At 52.1% G+C, this 19460-nt stretch overlaps 4 protein-coding genes across 5 annotated transcripts in view; 3 read left to right on the top strand and 1 right to left on the bottom strand.

Annotated features, from left to right (window-relative positions):
• Positions 1 to 2940: 2940 nt before the first annotated feature.
• On the bottom strand, positions 2941 to 14879 carry LOC105278851 (uncharacterized protein DDB_G0271670). The gene has a single exon (XM_020031469.2). It carries the CDS (start codon positions 14161 to 14163, stop codon positions 12418 to 12420), a length of 1746 nt encoding a protein of 581 aa, XP_019887028.2. The 5' UTR covers positions 14164 to 14879; the 3' UTR covers positions 2941 to 12417.
• A 1624-nt stretch (positions 14880 to 16503) lies between these two features.
• On the top strand, positions 16504 to 17334 carry LOC105278850. Its single transcript, XM_011338252.3, has 2 exons — positions 16504 to 16663; positions 16987 to 17334. Exons 1-2 carry the CDS (start codon positions 16623 to 16625, stop codon positions 17297 to 17299), a joined length of 354 nt encoding a protein of 117 aa, XP_011336554.1. The 5' UTR covers positions 16504 to 16622; the 3' UTR covers positions 17300 to 17334.
• On the top strand, positions 17264 to 18039 carry LOC105278849 (mitochondrial intermembrane space import and assembly protein 40-B). The gene has a single exon (XM_011338251.3). It carries the CDS (start codon positions 17302 to 17304, stop codon positions 17806 to 17808), a length of 507 nt encoding a protein of 168 aa, XP_011336553.1. The 5' UTR covers positions 17264 to 17301; the 3' UTR covers positions 17809 to 18039.
• A 464-nt stretch (positions 18040 to 18503) lies between these two features.
• Positions 18504 to 19460, top strand: part of LOC105278852 (hypoxia-inducible factor 1-alpha) — a 35198-nt gene continuing 34241 nt past the window's right edge. Inside the window, exon 1 of one of the 2 annotated variants that reach the window (XM_020031467.2) lies at positions 18504 to 19456. In XM_020031467.2, the coding sequence (XP_019887026.1) occupies positions 19413 to 19456 (44 nt within the window). In that variant the 5' untranslated portion in view covers positions 18504 to 19412. The remainder of the gene's footprint in view (positions 19457 to 19460) is intronic. The other variant, XM_020031468.2, reaches the window with a different exon arrangement.

Raw genomic sequence — 19460 nt, 5'->3', positions numbered from 1 at the left:
CCTCTCTCTCTATCTCCCCGCGGTGGGTCGGCCGTTCGGGGTAATAATAATAAATGCGCGACCAGAGCCCGTGTGGAAGAGCGAATGAACGGATATACGGGCTGTACCGGTATACAATATCTAAATGCGAGAAGTAATACCGGCGATAAAAGAGAACTACGCGGCGGTATCGCGCGCGCGGCGTGTAACGACTCGGGACGCCGTTCGGGACAAAGAGCCGCGTGTGTGTGCCGCCGTGTGCGCGTGTACGCGTTTATACAAGGTGTCCGCGCAGTGGGCGTCACTTCATCTGAAGGAAATAGAAATGGGCGATTGTTGTACCCCCAAAACGCCTACTACGAAGAAGTTGCGTCAATGGAAGTGGTCTTCGAGCTCCTACGATCTTCCCCTCGCTTGCTTTCAACGCCGCTTAATTCTGCTGATGTTCTCGTGGATCGATTAGAACGGAACACCCCGTATATGTAGGTGTACATGTGGATTTCTGCACATGTGCCAGCGCGCATGTGTTGGTTGTACCTGCGCTAGTGTCGAGAACCAATACGAACGTATGCTCGAGAGCCACTATGTGTGTGCGTGCACACGTACGTGTGTACGTGCTCAAATGCCGCAGTCTACACACATTTACGCGTGATTAGACGGCGGGAGGTTGGGACGAAAAAGACGGAGAAAAGAAAATGATGAAGCAGACGTTTGCTGATCCATGAGGAATACGTTTTCTCTCGCTTCGATATTTTGGAAGGAGAGAGCGAACGCTACTTAACAATGCGGCAGTGTCGCTTTTTTGGCACATCGGTCCATACGCCCTCTTTCTTTCTTGACCTTCTTTTCGAGGACTTTAAGGCAGGCATAATTATTTTTCACTTATAGTTCCGCCTGAATGAAGACAACAAACGCACGCAGTCATAAAGTGTGCATTGCATGAGCAATGATGAGACAAAACGTTTATCGACATCCTATGATGGGCTCTTAGAGAAGATGGATAAAGCATGATATGCCTTCGGAAACAAATGGTGCCGAGATTATGTCCGATCGCCTACGAGAGAGATTTAATCAGGGTATCTGCAGGGCACAATCGCTGCCCTTGGCCAAGACCAAGGCTTGCCACCTCTCGCTCTTGCCTGTTCTCATCCTCCGTGCCCTGCCACCTTGAATCACGACGGTGACCTAAGCTATGAGACAATAATGTCGATGCAGATTGTCGATAGACACGAGAAGGAGGGAGAACGGTCATGGAAAACCCGGGGCAATTGTATCTCAGGGTAACACGGGGACGTTCCCTTTGCTCCTTGACTTCACTGCTTTTCTCGGCGTTCCATGGTTCCCCCAACAACAATGGGATACCATACCCCGTTCTCCGTGAAGCTTCCTCTTCTTCCTCTCGCGGCTATAGCAGGACGAGCGGATTTTACGCGTCTAACGTCGCGCTACCGGCCGCGGAAGAGAAAGAGAGAGAGAGAGACGGTATACGAGAGGGAAAAGGAGGAAAACAGATGGAGAAAAAAAGAGAGCCTCGATGTCATAAAGTATGGCGGCGTACGGTAAAATAGAGAGGGGGCCAGCCACGAGACTTAGTGCGCTCCGAAACGCGCACAATCCGTAGTGCCTAACACGCTTAATTCGTCTTTCCCTTGCCTCGCCTTCCTACCGGGGCCCCGGGGCCCCACTCCACACGCCCGTCTGCTTTTTGAGCGAAATGTCGGGTAATGGCTGAGACCCGTGCTGTTGACGCGTATTCGTCGCTAAATACGACCGTCTTTCGGGAGGAAGAGAAAGATAGAGAGAGAGAGAGAGAGAGAGAGAGAGACGGTACCATCTTCGTAGGTACCACCGAGACTCAGAATTAGACGGCCGCTTAGTTTAGCGCTCTGAATGCACAGCTAAATGCAGATGCGATGCTCTATAACGTGGGGCCCCTCGAGTCTTAAGTCTCCCCATCACGCGCGGGCGTGAAGGCGAATTAAGACCGCCTCAAGGCTCTCTCCCGAATCCCCTAATTATCTCTCTCGTATCTCATCCAAAACGGCACACAAAGCCGAAGGACGCGTGAAAAGCGTTCGAGAGAGGCTCATAAATTTTAGAACCCGAAAGCGAACGCGCGGCTTTGCAAGGGAGACGCCAGGAAATTGACAGAGCTCGTGTAGTTATGAGAATCGTGAAAGTGGAAGTAAGCCGGAACGGCAGAATTTCTAATTTTACTTCTTTAATTCTCCAATTTTTCAATCTTATTCTTTCTGATTTCGTTCGCTTTCAAGCTAAGATGCGAGACGATTAACGAGCGAAACGGGCTCGGCGCTCCCGCGTCGCAAATCAGCGATCGAGACCGCCGTGCCCGTTTTTCACCCCCAATCCGTGAAGTCCGGCAACGTCGTCCGGAAACCTTTTCAAAGACCGAGACAGCGACGTTTCCGCGCCCACCCGCTCGCTCGCGACGCTTCCTAATTACCTAATGTCGTGACCGGCGTTACATAACGATACGACGACGACGACGACGACGGCGACGGCGAACGACCGGCGAAGGTTTCAACGAGGCACGATAATTCTCCCAGCCTCTCTGCTATATCCCCGCATCGGTGTATAAATATCTATCGGCCCACCGTTGAAGTTTAACCCTAGCGGCAGCCATGCCCCGAGCCGAGTAACGAGCGGCGGCGATCTACTATAGAGGGGACTCGGAAATTACGTATGGGTTAAAGACTACCTATTATTATAAGATAACAATGCAGAAACATAAATCAGATTTAAAAAAGAATCATGCCGGATTTAACGTCGTCGTCTAAACGCGGACGTTTTGATATTATTCTTGCATATTTGTCATTCTCGCCTATGCAAACATTTGAAGTACGGAATGCTTCAAGCGTGACTCGAAACAATTACGGAGAGACGACGTTGCGCAATCCCGTCAGAAATCAGTCTGAAACATCTCGACTTCAGGGTTGAATATTTTTTTAAAGACGACGGCTTCCGCGGATGACCCCGGTATGTAACAACGTGATACAGCTCCCCGTGCACGAGTCAGCCGTGTCCCGAAGGGACGTGGATCGTAATAACTTCGGCGGCTGTCGGTCGGTTCGCCGCGTAAAAAAATCGACTTCCTCAAATACCGGCAATATCGAGGCGGGGCCTCGGTGGGGCGGTATCGGAACGACCGGTCCCGGAAATTGCTCCGCGAAACACCTAGATGGCAATCGCGGGTATTTTCTCGAGAAACGAACGACTTTCCCGCGCGAGCGGAACGAATTATTCGCCACGAATCTACTGGGAAATGAAGGAAGAACTACCGCGAGAAAGGAGTGGAGAGAAGAGCGAGTGGCGAATTGGTCCAATCTAATCAATCGCGGTTCGAGATTCTTTCGCGCGGGCCTCGATTTTGATGCAAAGTAGATCGGATTGGCCGCGCGGCCAAATGAGAAAACCGATGTCGATTGCGACGTGGCGTAAATAATCATTAATTTAAACGATACCGCGCATCGGCGGTGTTTTTTACGGTCTCGTTCGTTCCGTTCCGAAGGTATCAACTGCGTGATTAATGGCGACGACGCGTCGTACTTCCGCGCGCGTATAATTGCGAAATAATTCCGCCCGTCATCTGCGTGCGCTCGCACGGTTCCGGACACCCTGTATATCTCTCCTCCTCCCCTGCCGCTCTCCCCTCTCGCTTGCTTCCCTCACATCCCGTCAATAATTCGAGCGATAGATAAAACCGAGCTCGCTCCCCCGGAAATTCCGCGCCGCTGCCGCCTCCACCGTCGTCATCGAAGCAAATTTTTTTTCCTATGCAGCCCCGAAGCACGTGAAGGTAAAGGCGCCCCGGGATTCCCGGGCGACCGACAAAAATTGGTCAGCATCAGCGGAATGCGATGTCGCCCATAATCGAGGAACGAAAAGCCGCGCGGATGAAAAAAATTCCACCGCTCGACGATCGACGAAAATTAAGCACGAGGCTGCCACACCATCTCCTTTCCTCTTCTCCAATAAGGCTGCTTTCTCCCAACAAGGGTTTTCCGGAAGGACATGGACTTTGCTGTTAACAATTTCAAAGCGCTTTGAAAACGAGTGCTTGGTTCTAGAATACATGTCCAATCCGAAGAAAACGTTGTTCCGAATATGCTACTTTGAGGAAATATTACCTAAGAGTCATGTCTCAACGGAAAACTAACGGGAAAATTCTCTTTCTCTAATCCAACATAAATTATCGTTATTATCATCGTTAAATACAGAGCGTTTCCCGATAACGCGTGGACATATCGAGCGTGAGTGCCTCTCTGCTTTGTTTCCCCCCGAAGAATAATATTATTTTTCGATTCTTTCAATTTGCTTTTCCTTCTTTTTTAATCGATGCCGCAGTGACGCCTCACCGTCAAAATGTTTTTGCGTTTCGATATAAATTTCGAGAGAGAGAGAGAAACGTGCACTCGCGCTTCAAAGGGAAACATGGTTGAAATAACACGAGCGGGGCAACGAAGAATCGGTGTCCTTATATTAAACTGCGCGACGGCATTTTTTTCCCCAGCGAACGGGAGCAGCCACGTTCGGAATAATAATCGGAAATCAGCGCACGGGTTTTCGGCAAGAATCACGCTCGAAAGAAAATATTCATTTTCCTAGATTTTTTCCCCGTGCGTAAATGCTCTCTCTCTCTCTCTCTCTCTCTCTCTCTCGCCGTTTCCCCAGACGCCTTTCCCTCCATATAGCGGCCGCCGATCGCGAATTACTCCCGGCAAGCCGGGCCATTGTGCCGTCGAAATTCCTCGTCGATCCTCCTTCCGCGCGGCGCGCATTTTTCACGGGGTTCGGAGGCTGGGCGCGAGGGAAATTACGGTAGGTAGGTATACCGACGCGGTTAAATCCGACGGCCCTTTCTGCGAAACGCGCGAGTGCTAATGACTTTTTGAAATATACGCCTGAGGCGATTAAATAAACGCTTTTCGGCCGCCGACGGGCCGCAATGAGCGCGCGCGCGCAACGTTTTTCCCTGAGAATTATTATAGATCGTAAAATGAATGCGTTGTCGCTTTGTACACTATCAATCTTAGCTTCGTGCACGCGAGAGAAAGAGAAATGGAGAGATTACATGTATTTTTTAGATTTTAAAACGACGCGAAATCTATCGCAAAATCACCAAATCCGCGTACACTTCCCGGCTTCATAATTGCGCATTACCAGTAAATAACGATGTGCTGAAGTACCTAATTCTCTCTATGCCGTCGAAGCCGTCAACGGTAATTACGCTCTCTCGCTCTCTCGTCGAAGCAAGCCTGTGATTTATAACGCGAATGTCTCGTTTGGACACGGAACGAGCGTTTCATGGGGGTCAAGTGTTCACGAAGAGATCGTTATCCGAAATTTTCCCGATGGCGACGGATTTCGAGCGGCGGGGTTTGCCCAGCCGAAATATTTCGAAAATTCAGGCGCGTTCGGAAAAGGGAGGATCCGGGAAGCCACAGGGGAAGAAGGGCAACGGATCCCCATCTCGACCGCGCCCCCTCGCCCTCTATGGGCCGGCCCCCGCGCCGATCACGAGCACTCTTGCCTCGGCTCGGTGCGGTCGTGCGGTCACGTTGATCGATCGTTACCGTGTAACGAACGAAATACGGTCTTTCTCTCTCTCTCTCTCTCTCTCTGACGTCCGTTTCTCCTTGAGCGCGCGCTTTGAAAAGGGCGGGCGCAGGGCAAAAAAGACGAAACCCGAGCCGGCTCGAACGTCGCTCGGATTTCTAGAGATGCACCATACCGAGGAGAACGCGAGACGGAGAGAGCGAGAACAGAGGAGAAACGGAGAGACAAAGAGAGAGAGAGGGAGAGTCGCTGCGAGGGACAGCGAGGGGGAAAAAGGGGCGGATACAGAAAGAGCGAGGGAGATAGAGAAACGGATAGATAGAATGACCACGACGATGACTATGACGCGACACGGCCGGTCTCCGCTTCCTGTGCGTGACCACCGCGACACGGGAACTGCGAAAAAAAGAGTGCTGGCGGCGGAAAACATTGCGGAAAGAGGTGAAATTGCGACTGCGGGCGCCACGGTAATTCCGCCCTCCCCTACCCGCCTCTCATCAGGTGGAATAAAAAATTTCTTTCTGCTGTTGCAACTTCTGTAGATGACGTTTGCGAGTAACGTACCTTCCTGCGCTTCTGACAGCGTTCGAACATCGTTCGTTAAATTTCATTAAGTATGGGTCAGATTACCGATTTTTGTTGCAAACCGATCGCGCGTTTAAATTGTCGTAGAGTGCGTGCCGTGAGTATTGTCTCTCTCGTTTAACAATTATCTTGAACGCACCTTCAATTTAAATCGCAAGAAGGTCCGACTTTGAGAACCGAGCAAAGGCAAGTTCGGCTCGGCAATGTGGACCGTACTTCAGACCCTTCGTGGATTACTCTCGTAGATCAGCAAGAGCGTCTCTTTGTGCCCCGACGACGAACGACCAGGCAAGGAAAAAAACAAAGAAGAAGCTCCGACGAGCGGAGTTCGGGCGCTCGCTGTTAAGATGATTGTCAGTCACGTGTTAAGTCGTTTAGCGAGCGGGGTGACCGCGTTAACGGCCACGGCTATGTAACTATGTTGGAACATTCGAGAGTCTTCGCGTTACGGAAACCTGTTACGGCGTTAAGCGGCCAGCAAACAGCGATGGCCAGCTCGCACGTCTGATCCGACAGAACCTAAAACCAGTCGCCTTCACGAGCGATCTGGGACAGAAACGACAAAAGAATCCCGAAAAACGATCCTGCCCCCCGGCTCGAGCCCTCCTGGCTCATCCCGCCCCCCTTTCCCCGTCCCCCGTCGCCACCACGACCCTCCCGCGAAGCGGGAGATAAATCCTCACGTCGTAATGAAAGAACGACCACCGCCGTCATCGACCTCTCGGGTCATCAGCCGTGCACTTCTCGAAGAAGGGGAAGGGAGGGTGCCTTGCGCAACCCCGCAAGGAGGTCACCTTCCACGATGGTGGAAAGTGATTTTTCCAAAAGTTGATGCCCCACAGTTGATACGCCCGGAAGGCGGGGGCGGCACGAGAAAAGACCGTTTCCTCGAATAATTAATAGATGCGCGTGAGTAACGAGCTTTTAATTGCTGTTTTAAGTACGCTGTGCGGGGCTGCTATCTCGATCTCGAGTAAACGCCGGCGTCGTTTTTGCCTGCGTCGCCGTCGCCCGTCGTCGCTTAATTACGCCACGACAATTTCGTGCTCCAGCCCTTTGCCCCGCCCTCCTCGCGCCCAACAGCACTCGCGAGTGCTCTCCGAAGGAGGAGGAATCGCTCGATCCCTAACGATCCTTGAGGTCCGAATTTCCGAATTGCTCCGTCATCTGGTGCCTTCTTCCTTCTCTTTCGCTCCGACTCTTTGCTTCACGATTTGTCTCACCGCGTTTTTCTTTTCGCTGCGTGAGCCGAGGTTGGCTATTTAATTTATATATTCGGATAAGTGTCCGTGTGTGTGTGTGTGTGGGACGAACGTCTGTTATTTATAAGGGGTCAAGACGAAATTGACCAAGCACTTATTACGAATTCTCCGCTCAATGACTGACACAAATGCGTTCTGTTATATGAAATGTTCGGCAGAATCGTCTTTAATTTCCACGACGGATCGGCGTCGCCTAACTTGGAGGCAAACTGATGTTTTCGCGACTAATTCCCGAATTTCGGATGATAAATGAGTCCCACCCCCCTCAATTCGCTATGTTACACATCAGATCTCGGTCCTGGTAGGGTTAAACCTCGGATTATATCTTTCCCGCGGGAGAAGAGAGATAATTCCGGAACTCGCATAATTAACTGTAGCGCGCGACCAAGAAGGGTCTGCGAAATGTTCGACTATTTGTATCCCTCGATGAACTGGGTACTTGTCATAGTTCCTCCATGAGTCGTACGTAAGTTTGCACCGTTCCCAGTATATTCAGCCGACAATTGACAATGTGTCTCGTATAACATAATGCAATATATATTGAAACAAGAAAAAGTATTAGATGCACAAATTAATTCGGCGCTTCTGTTGAATTCTATTGAAATTAAGTCTTTATTAGAAAAATAATAAACGTGTCAATATTTTAAATATTTGCCATCATCTTCTAATACTTTTCTTTTTGTATCGGGTTGACGAATCTCCTCTTGAAAAACAGATAGTAAATAAAGACTTAATTCTTCAAAAAAAAAGCATCGAATTAATTTGCACACCTAATATGCATTCTTTATGGTTCTATAATATTACATATCACTTTACAATCACTGCAAATCCTGTGAATAACAAAATTGTCGGAAGAATCTTTTTATGACGAGGTGAAATTCCAGTCAGCAGTAAAAACGATCGGTCGCGCTATCACTAGCAAGACGAAGAGGAACGAGGATGCTTATCATTCATGCGTCGATCGCGTCATCGCGGCATCGATTTTCGTTGCCGTCGAACAACATCGCGTTCGATTCGATCGCGTCGCAGTCAAGTCGGCTGAAAACGCTGAATAATGGAGACGAAGGAATTCGAAAGAGATCGACCTCCCTCCTTCTCTCTCGCGCGCGAGAGCGAGACGAGAAAAATACCGCACGAGACCTAAATAAACGACCTGATTGTATACCTGAAAACTCAGAGAAATCCATCGCAGATGGGCTGATCTGCGAAAAGTCATTATCCAGACAATGAATCACGAGGCTAATGTATCCGACGAGGGGTAAGATGCAAAGGCGAATGACGATCGGCCCGCCCTCGAGCCGAATTACGAATTCGAATTGATCTCATCATACGACAATGTGATCTCTATATGGGCCCTTATCATCTTCCCCGGAAGTTTGGATCTACGAGCGATTTGTCTAAAGACATGGGGCGAAATACTCGAGTCGGTACACGCACCTTCTCCGGAAAGGTTCGGCATTATCTTCAACAAAATGGTAAAGCAATATATTTTAAGCAAGAATAGCTGGATTTTTTCTGCAAGCTTTGTTGAACGAGTAAATGTGTATGCCAAAGATCATTCTGCGAAAGAAGTCAGGTATCTTTAAATTGGATGCTGCCGTACCTTTTGACAATGCATATTCTTCTACAAGGCCGAGTGATTTTACTCATTCAGCAAAGACTGTTCCGCAACTCGTACGATAAAAGTTAGTTGTCTAAATAAAAGGACGTATCTTGAAAATTACATCTTTTCCTAGGGAAGAGCCGGCATGTTGCGAGATTTATGGTGCACGAGGCAAATGAAGGGAGCCCCTTTTTTCCCTCTGTCTCTCGCGCTCTTTCAATCGGTCGTCTCTACTACGTGCGGTCGACATCCGACGCGTCTTCTACACGTAACGTCTTCTGGACGTAAGAATCTGCGGCTCCACGGAACTCTACCCACACAGAGATCCGCGGTTGCGGGGATACGCGTAATCGGGGATCCGAGGATCAGAAAGCGATCTGGCGTAGCTCGCTTCTGTCTTTGTGGTGGAAGCGAAGTGGAGGCTTCGTAATGCGTTTTCCACACTTTGAGGATGGAACGAGCTCGGCCGCACGAGGCACATCCTGAGTGTGATGCTGCGGATCAAAGATTCGTGACCCTCTCTGGGATGGCGAGCTCGCGAGGTGTCGCGGAGGAGGAGGGGGACCGTGCGGTGAAACCAGAGTGCCCCGAAACCAAACGCGCGCTGTCCATCCCTCAAGAACCGGCGACGTCCTCCATCCTCCTGGAGGATCCTGAATAATGGAGGAGCGAGCAAGCGAGCGAACGAATGGGGAATGGGTAGGGGGGAGAGAGATGAGGCAGGAGGCGAGGCGGAGAGAACGACATCTCTCACGAGAGTCTCTTCGAGGGGCCCGAAAACGCGCTGGTCAGAACGCGGCGGATGCTAATGCGGCAACCTAAGCAAACCGAAGGATTTCTTTCTCTTCTACCTGAAGTCGCGCTCATTGCAGGTGGATGGAACGGCGCTCTAACGTGCCCACACAAACCACGACCATTTCAACTGTCCTTTCCTCCCTGCGCCTTCGACCATCCGTCAGGCCCACCACGTGTGCGTGCACGTGTGTGTGGTGCGTGCGTATGCACACGACGTGTGTTTATTCGGTACCCGTCCGTCCGGCCACCCGCTCACCGTCAAACAACGAACGCAGCACGTACGATCGTTGTGTCGGCGACGCCGGTATACAGGGTGTCCCGTGCAACTTGACGTTTCTCCGAATCGCGGCGGCCACTCTGGAAGAGCGAAGTGGAAGAGAAAACTGAGGGCGGAGAAGAACGGCAACCGCGAAGAAGAGGAGAGAGAGACGAGGTCGCCTTCTCTCGACTCCGAGCCACTTTGGAGGGTTGAAGCTCGGGATGACTATCTGATGGCGTCGGACGTCGGTAAACGCATTACGCAGCACGTTTGATCAGCTTCAAGTGGACGCCCGTGGAAAGATTTTGGCTCGACTCGGAAGACCTCGGCTCAGCGAAACGTCAACTCGTGGCTAACTCACGTTCGATAAAGTTCCTTTCATAAACCTAAATCTCGAATGAGAATGAGGAAGTCGAAATCACTCTCGCTTTCTTTAACGTTTTCCGTAACGCGCATTCAGTTTTATACTACAACTCAAGAGCTTTCCTTGGAATACTTCCTTTAAATAAATTTAATTTGTTTTTTAACAAATAACATTACAAAAAACACATTACAATACAATACATTACTATGCAAAAAACATGATAATTTAAACTAATGATTTAAACAATCAATTGAGCCGGCTCGCTCAAATTTTTCGGAGTTTTTTAGCCGTATTTTCGGGACGCCGTGTATGCGCACGGGGAGACAGATGTACCCTATGTGCCGACTATGCGCGCTATAGACCCACCCGCATGCACTTTTAACGATCGAGATGATAAGTCGCACAAAACAGAGAGAGAGAGAGAGCGAGAGCGAAAGAGACAGACTGAGGGAGCAAAAGAGAGATAGCGGGTGCGGGTTCTCTCCGGATTAAGGTGGACTCACACCGACGAGCGAGCGAGCGAGCAGCACCGTCCAGATTATAATCCGGTGTAGTTCCGCGCGTCTTAACGTGGAATAAAGGCGTCCGCCGTTTAAGCTATTCTCATCGCGAATGCGCCTGCGAATTTTCATTCTGCCCGTTCTTCCATTCGCGATGGGGAACGGAGAGAGAAGAATGCTCGACTCTCTCTCTCTTTCTCTCTTTCTCCGTCGAGAGTTCCGAACGAGAGGGGGTTGGGTAATCTAAATCGCGTCTGCACGCGCGCGGAACGTCCGAACTGTCGCTTAGCACGTAGCTTCCTCGACGAGCGGATGTTAAAAAAGGGGACTGCGCTTGTAAAAACGAGCGCCGAGCGACGCGCATCGCGGCCAACGACGTCCGTTTTATCTACGTCATAGCCTGGGTTAGTTAGGGTCCCGGTCGGATGGCACCGCGGGAAATTGCTTTAGATTGTCGACCACGCGCGAGAGAGGCCCTTCATGTGCCTTCAGCATGGTTCTTGCGAATTGCCGAGCTCTTTCCACACAAAAGGCTATCGCGGTGTATTTTTGGCGGAGAGATCGTCTTCGTTTTGGCGTTTCGTATGACGCGCAACGAATATGTGGAGCACGGAACTCTTCCCTATTCATGGCTATATTCGCGTGAAGTTACTCCATGCGTGCTCCGCATGTATTGTCTACGTGACGTTCACGCAAATCCCCCTCCCCGAGCGAGCTTTTCGCGAACTGTGCGGCTTGCGCGCGTAGGAATAGCTCCGAGACGAATGGAAGCTGCACATAATAAAGACCCTCGCCGATTCCGATAATGACGGAGCTCCCTCTTTTCGCTATTTAAACGGAACAATAGAATCGCGAAATCGCCAGGACAATGGCTATAAATTGCCGGTTTTCGAGGCGATCAGTTTCATATCGTACAAAACTTTGAAAAATGAGAGGGAAAAAAAATAGAACATTGCGCAGCTCGGGCCGATCATTACATATCGCGATTGCATCATTCCTCGTGAATTAAACGTGAAGTAAAAGTTTATAGGTAATCTCTATTACGTAGAAATATATTCATTGTTCACGATGCAACGACAGCCGACAACGAGAGCAGTGATGAGCGTTCAGGGATCGAGATCATCTTCGCTTTTAATGCACATGTCTATTATGAACCGCGCCTTATGAACTAACGTGATTAAGACGTCAAGTAAAGTCATCTGAAAATCGCTAATATTCTCTGAACTCTTAACCGACATACAACAGCGTCAAAGGTCTACGCCCTTGCCTCCTCTACATCATGCGATTTCTGTCGAGTAAACTTGATAAAGAACCTCGAAATAGGCACGAGAAATTTAAAGAAGCACGATCCGCCTAGCGGAGCTCGACTCTCGACACCTCGACTCGATTCGCGTTCGCTGAGATGCCCGCAATCGGCACGGCCGGCGATCGCCGTTGCCGTTTCACGCGTGGACGCGCAATACCGTGAGACCACCCGAGCTCCTGGCTGTCGTCTAACTTTGGGGTAGGAGGGCGTGATAGCTCGGCGTCTCGTAAAAACTGGCGGCGGCCTGTAGGGCATGCAGGGAAGTTGTATGCCTGTGTAGTGTGTTTGCGTAAACGCCGGCCGCGGCCGAGACGCTATTGGAAGCACCGAAGATAGACGAGGTGGAGGAAGAGGAAGAGGACGACGACGACGAGGAAGAAGAGGATGAGGAGGCCTGCTGACCGAGATGCGAGGCCGCCCGCGACAGCAACGTCGTCGACGGTCGCCTGTAGGGATGATGGGCGATCGCCGTGGCGATGCGGTGATGGCTGCTCGAGCTCGTGCTCGAGTTCGTGGCCGCGCTATTGCTATACGCTTGCTGATACGTTTGCCGCAAGATACCGGAAATCGACGCGGACGTCGGTGACGTGACCGATGACGAAGAAGAGGAACTGTGGTCGCTTTGGTGAGGTTGATGATGAAGCTGATGGGTGGTAGTGGTACGGTGTTGCTGCTGCTGCTGCTGCTGCTGACGATGCTGATGATTGTGGGCGCGCATCGTGCGGAAGTAATGCTGATAAATACCTGATATGACTGCCTTCTCATCGGCGGAAATGAGGTCGGCGCTACCGGAAAGCTTTGGTGTCACGGGTCGTTGTTGTGGTTGCTGTTGGCTGTGATGTTGCTGTTGCGGCTGCTGCGGCTGATGATGATGGTGTGCATGATGATTCCTGTGGTGATGATGATGATGGTGATGACTCGATTGCTGCTGCTGCTGCTGCTGCTGTTGTTGCTGGAGATGATGTCGCCTCTGAGACTGCTGCTGCTGCTGAGATAATGTGGCCGCGACATTGAGCGCCGCGCGATATGATGCCATGGTGAGAGTGGACAGTGGACCACTGTTCCCGGTGTCTGTGGCTGCGACTACAGCCGCAGCAACGGAGGATGAAGCGATAGATGTCCGAGGCGGCGACACGGCGGACGTAGGCACGATGTTGCTGTTATTGTTCGATGGCGGCACGACTGCCGCCGTCGTGGATGAAGGTGTCGCAGCGATTGCGACTGCCGCGGTGGCTACTGTTACAGCGGCGGCGCCGGCGGCAGCGACGGACGCTGCCGTCGCGGCGCTCCTGCGACCGCTCCTGCGGGAGGCGGACATGGGAGCCGTTGCTGGCGCCGGTGGCGGCGGTAGATTATTGACGAAGGGGCTCCTCCTCTCACGCTCGGCACGTCGATAGTAGCACGGATGGATCATGAGGAGGGGCTCGCCGCCGCCGGGCGGCGGCTTCGCCTGGCTCGGCAGCTCGTACTCGACGCTACAATCCACGTGGAGCGGCTGCGAGTAGTCCTTGTATTCCTGCACCTTGTAACCATTGATCACCACAGCGCTGGACGCGCCAGTGGCGGTGGCAGCAGCAGCGGCCGCAGCCGCGGCCGCGGTCGCGGAGCTGCTCGCTGTCACCGTCGCGCTGACGTTGACAACGTTGCCGTTGACACTTGCGGCGTTCACCGATGATGACGAGTTGCTGGAGGCGGCGGCGGCGGCGGCAGCAGCTGCGGCGGCGATGACGGCAGCGTCGTCGAGACCGGTGGATGTCGCCGGCAGTACTGTTTGCCCAGTCACACCGACGCCGACGCCGGACGACGCGACGACTCCGCTATTTTGATGATGGTGATGATGATGGTGATGGTGATGGTGGTGACGGTGGTGTCCGTGTCCGTGGTGAATGGCGGCACCTACCACCACTTCCTTCTCGTAACAGGCGGCGGCCATGTTGTCGGGTGCCTCCTCTTCCTCCTCCTCCTACTATCCGGGCTTCCGCCGGCACGCCGTCGTCCCTTTTTGCACGCCCGTCGTTGACGACCCACGGTGTCGGACGCTAGGCCCTCATCATGATGCGGAAACCTCTCGACGATGATTCTCGCCGGCGATGATGTCTCGCTGTTGCCCGTCGTCTCGACGAACGTTTTGATGCCGCTCCGTTGCCGAAGCGGGCCGTGAGGAGGAGGTCGGTCTTCGAGGTCGGGGCCACGCGATTGTCTCGCTGAATCTCTTCTTGCCGGAACGGGAATTTCAATCCTGATCGGCTGTGCCCCGATGACGATGACGGGCACGCAACTTATCAGCGTGGTCAGTGAGGACCACGAGTACGGTGCTCGCCGACTGAACTCGCGCACTCTTGAGCGAATCGGAGCAGAAGAGTAGCGATCATTGCCGCGGTTGGACCGAAGCCTTAGCCAAGGGTTGGACCAAGGGGATATATCCAACACCAAGGGAAAGCTGCCGAAAGAAGCTCAGCAAGCGCGCAAGCGACAAGCGTGTATCATCATATCGCTTTTCGTTTTGTTTGACAAAAAAAAACCTCTCTCTAGCCTAACCAATTATACAGGCCCGGCGGCTCTATTAGCCCCTGCCTCTATTAGTCGGCGCTTTTTAATGCCCGCTCTCGTCCAGGACGGTCGTCGGTCTTCTCTCGTCACTGCACGCTGTCAGGACCACCCGTCCTGTACACAGCCCTCTTCCTTGCTCTCCTACCTTCGTCCTCCCTTCTGCCTTGCCTTCGTTTGTCTCTCCTCCTCTCGTCTTTCTTCCCCCTTCAGTCGCCGGCTGATGTTCACTACCTCGCTCCTCCTCCTCAGCGGCCGCCTCTCTCTCTCTCTCTCTCTCTCTCTCTCTTTCTCACGCGTATTTCACTTCACTGTCACTGCCGTTGCTCTCGAAGAGGACAACCGCAACCCGGGTCCTCGCAACCCGGTTGTCCACCCGGAACAGCTCCACTGCTATGGTGTTGCGTTAGCTGCTCGCGAGAGCAGGCTCCTCGCGGCGCAACACTGAATTCGAACGTGGGGACGTCGCGGTGCAACGGCGCACACTACCGCGTCGTCGGGGTGTCGTCGGGGGCCCGGAGCCGACGTCCGACTGACGACTGGGCGTAGTAGCGTTCGGCTCGCTCGGCGACGTCGCGTGTACGTATGTGTATATATATGTGAGTGTGCATGTGTACGTGCGCGGTCGAGCGTGTATGCGCGCCGACGTCTATATCGCGCGACGCATGGGTCCTCTCTTGCTCCGTTCCGTCTCCTCGAATCGTCCTCCCTATCTTTTCTCTCTGTCTTCGTCTCTGTCCCTCTTTCTTGTTTTTTTATATTTTTTTTCGCGGGTGCAACACCCTCCTGGAGATACGAAATCGCGGTGGTCCGCCGCTTTCGACGATGTCACCCGCGTAACGTGCGGGCACGTCTCTTCACGTGCGTCCTCTATGTGAATACGCGTGTGCCGCGTGTGTATATGTGTCGGAAAATGCGTGTCCACGCGCCGCACGTGTATATAATATGTGTATATGTGTGTATATGTGCGCGAAGCGTGACACAGGTGAACACGACTCGATCGTCACGCACAGGCAGTCGAGCTGCGACTGAGCGCCGTTCTCCTAGAGGAGCCTCGATAGGCTCCCCCTTGCGACCGGTGGCACTCGCCTCGCCGGCACTCACGCATGGTCGATTGCGCACGGTCGACGGGGTCTAATGCCGGGTTTACACAGGTTTCCGAGGCAATGAAGGTCTAAGTTCAATTTTTACGGGGTCCGCGAGAATCCCCAAATCTATTCGCACGCTTCAAGTCTAATCGGAGCGCATCAGATCCAGTCCGAGCTGCTCGAATCACGTGCGCAACTCGGCGATGTCTATTTGATTTACGTTAAGAACGATCTGAATTGCGTCTTGAATATAATTTGAATATAAATTCCAAATATTGCGAATATTGAAAAATTATATTACACTTATCATTTAATCGTACTTGTCCGCATTGGTTGTGCGAAGCGGTACGTAAGCTGCGTATCCAAATATAGAATTCAAAATCTCACCTTTCGACAGCGTAAAATATTTGCTCTCGTGTTTAAAGCCTAAATAAGTATGCGCTCGGAATTCGAAGAAAGAGAAAATATAAGAAGCGTTAACTTACAAGAAAGCTTCCAAAGGAAAAAGCGGACAATGAGTCCGAAAAATTTTCACTTCCAATTCTTGAAGCGGAGAAAGTGCGAAATCCGCTTTTACACGTGTGTAACGCGACCGTACTGTCCTCTGTCGGCGCAGCTGACCACGAAGGCACGTGAAGAAGGCATGAATCCAGTCGTCAAATGCCGCCGTGCACTGCCGTGCGAGGCATCGCGTGTAAGTATCGCGTGTGCCTTTTGCGATATCCGCTATTCGATCGCGCGAGAGAGAGTGTGAACGATGAGCAAGAAGTTTCAGATGCATTACTTAGACGTTTCTCTGTTAGTACATCCACTGTATTTCACGCGGACGATGCCGACCGTGGCCGTGGTGTTGCGAAACATAACCTACTCGCGCGCTTTTCGCGAACCCTAACCTCCATCGGCACTAAACGGCATGAACCGATCGTTCGTAGTCACCCGTTGTGCGAATGATGCAATAGCTTGTTATAAAAAAATACTTCTCGTACTTCGTTCCTCAAATGAAGCACAAAGCCGCGTCGCGAAGTGCCATAATCCGACGAAGTGAATCGAACGGTCGTCCGATTTAGTCATGAATACTTGGAATAGATTTCTTACCAACTCTGTTTTCCTTCTGCTTGCAGAGAGCTGCCGCAGTCTCCCGATCTCGAGGTGACGCCGGTGTACCTGAAGAAAAATATTCTTCACGCGGTCCGCCAGCTGTTCGGCGAGGAGGGTGCCAGGAGTCGGCTCGACGTCGTGAAGTTTAATCGTGCCGAGCGCAGATTCGCCGTCCGCTGCTCGTCCAATGGTTACACGCGGCTGCGCGCCGCCCTGACTCTCGCCACCACGTACGAGGGCAGAACGTGCGTGTACACGGTGCACCGAGCCTCGCCGAATCTCCTGTCTCTCACCGCCGACAGTAGGACGTACGTGCACGGGGCGCGGGACGCGTAATCATGCCGCTGATTCGCAAGGAGGGCAAGGACACGATCATATTCGCGTCCAAGGAGGATCACGAGGCGCCGAGCAAGGTCGCCCTGCCGGAGCCGGAGCCGAGTCCGGGTCTGCTGCTGGCGAACGGCGAGATCAACTGGAACTGCCCGTGCCTCGGCGGCATGGCGACCGGACCCTGCGGCCTGGAGTTCCGGGAGGCCTTCTCCTGCTTCCACTACTCGGCGGCGGAGCCGAAGGGCTCGGACTGCTACGACGCGTTCAAGACCATGCAGAAGTGCATGTCGGAATATCCGGCGGTGTACGAGAGCAAGGGCGCTTCTATAGACGACATGGACGACCTGGAGGAGGACGAGGAGCTGGAGGAGGAGAACGGGCAGCCAGCATCCGGCGAGGACAAGAGGACGGTGGTGGCGTCTAGTCAGAGCACGACGTTCGACAGGAAGATCGAGGGTACAGTGAGCGCGTCGAGTGCCACGAAGCACGAGGTGGAGCGAGCTAAGACTAACTGAACACGATACCTGCGCGCGCTCCGTACACTGCGTCGTTCCGAGGCGACGGCTCCGTGGTGTAGGTAGCACTCGCAGAGTTGCGTTTCTAGTAAATAAATAATGAGACTTAAAGACGCGAGATTGAAAGTAATAAGTAATGAATAAATAGTCGTTAAATAAAAACCTGAGCAGTATATGTTACATACGTGCTACAAGAGTAAGTGAGAATAAAAAGAGCAAATGTAGAATTAATCGAGTAACGATCCATTTGCGAACTTGCGAAACTCCAAGTAGATTTATCGCATTTATGGCAAAAAAAAATGGTAATTATTTAGTTTAACGGAGCAACCTCGGATGACCTTGATCTTGACATATATTATCTATCAACTTTTTTGTTAATAACTTTTTAACAAACAACGAGCGACGGGTGAAACCTAGTGCGGGTTATTCGGGAAGGTAACTTTTGTAATATATGTCAAACTCAAGTCCTTGCTTCGCGTGGACAGTTGAAAATTCGTGCAAAATCATTAAACTTCTTTTGTTAATAACTTTTTAATAAACAATGAGCGACGGCTAAAACCTTTTGAAAGTCACTCAGGAGGGTGACCGTGACAACATATGTCAAGGTCATTCGAGGTTGCTCCGTTAATCTAAATAATTACCAAAAAAATACTTCGTCCCTCCTGGTCTGGCTTTCCGATTCAACTTTTTTCCGTGCTTGAAATTTCAGCGGCGCGCGTTACTTGATAAAAATAAACAAATTGGGACACCGTCGATCCAATGAATCGATAAGAAGTGCAGAATGAGAGAACACTCACGTTGTTTCTCTCGCCCGTTCGAATCGCCCGCGCTTGCGGGAGGTGTCTTTCCGGCGCGCCGCCAGCTGGCGCGGCTCTCCGCGGCAAACACCACGTGACGTCAAATCACGGCGGCGCTCCCCCTCTCCAGCCATCTTCACCCCGTTCTCCATTCCGCGCTCGCGGTCGTTTGTAGTGTCATGCTACCTTAAATATCACGCGTCGCGCGGATCATCGGTGTGTAATGCATAATAACAGTGCCGTTGTTCCTTGGTAGACGTCCGCGGCAGGCAGCGAGTATCGTGACTCCGTCGTCGTCGTCGTCGTCGACGTCCGTTGATGCGGTGCGCATCATCATGATGAATCGGTCGTTACGCCCGAAGCCGTCAATTCCTCACGCAACGGAGCGCTGCGTCGCCCGTCTCGTCGCGATGCAGCAGCGCGGCAAACAGTGACACGCGTCGCGCATCGACCTCGATATACCGACGAACACTTCGAAGAAGAAAGAGAACGACGGACAGAGGGACGAGGTAGCTACGAACGACTCGGAGCTCGTAAACTGCGAAGCGCGCCGAGCAAAGTACGTACAGTGAAGCGGAGTGAAGTTTGCGTCGGGTCGCGCGGCGGATAAAAAAGCGGTCAACCTTCCTCGCGAGTACAAGCACGCGCACGCCGGATACGTTCCTTGGCAGTGACCGAGAGTGTCGCGGTATCGTGCGCGGTTACCCCCCAGGTGAAGTAGTCTCTCCACGAACCCGCGCTCCGTTTCGGACACCCGGTGTGCGGTTTGCGATCTCCGGTGGGACCAGGAGGAGCAGCGGCGGCGGGATGGACACCCATCGGAAGGAGAGGAAGCACAAAGAGAAGAGGAGGTAA

The sequence above is a fragment of the Ooceraea biroi genome, chromosome 12 (genome assembly GCF_003672135.1).
Source record: "Ooceraea biroi isolate clonal line C1 chromosome 12, Obir_v5.4, whole genome shotgun sequence".
NCBI lineage: Eukaryota > Metazoa > Arthropoda > Insecta > Hymenoptera > Formicidae > Ooceraea > Ooceraea biroi.
This window is presented reverse-complemented; position numbering and strand designations above follow the sequence as displayed.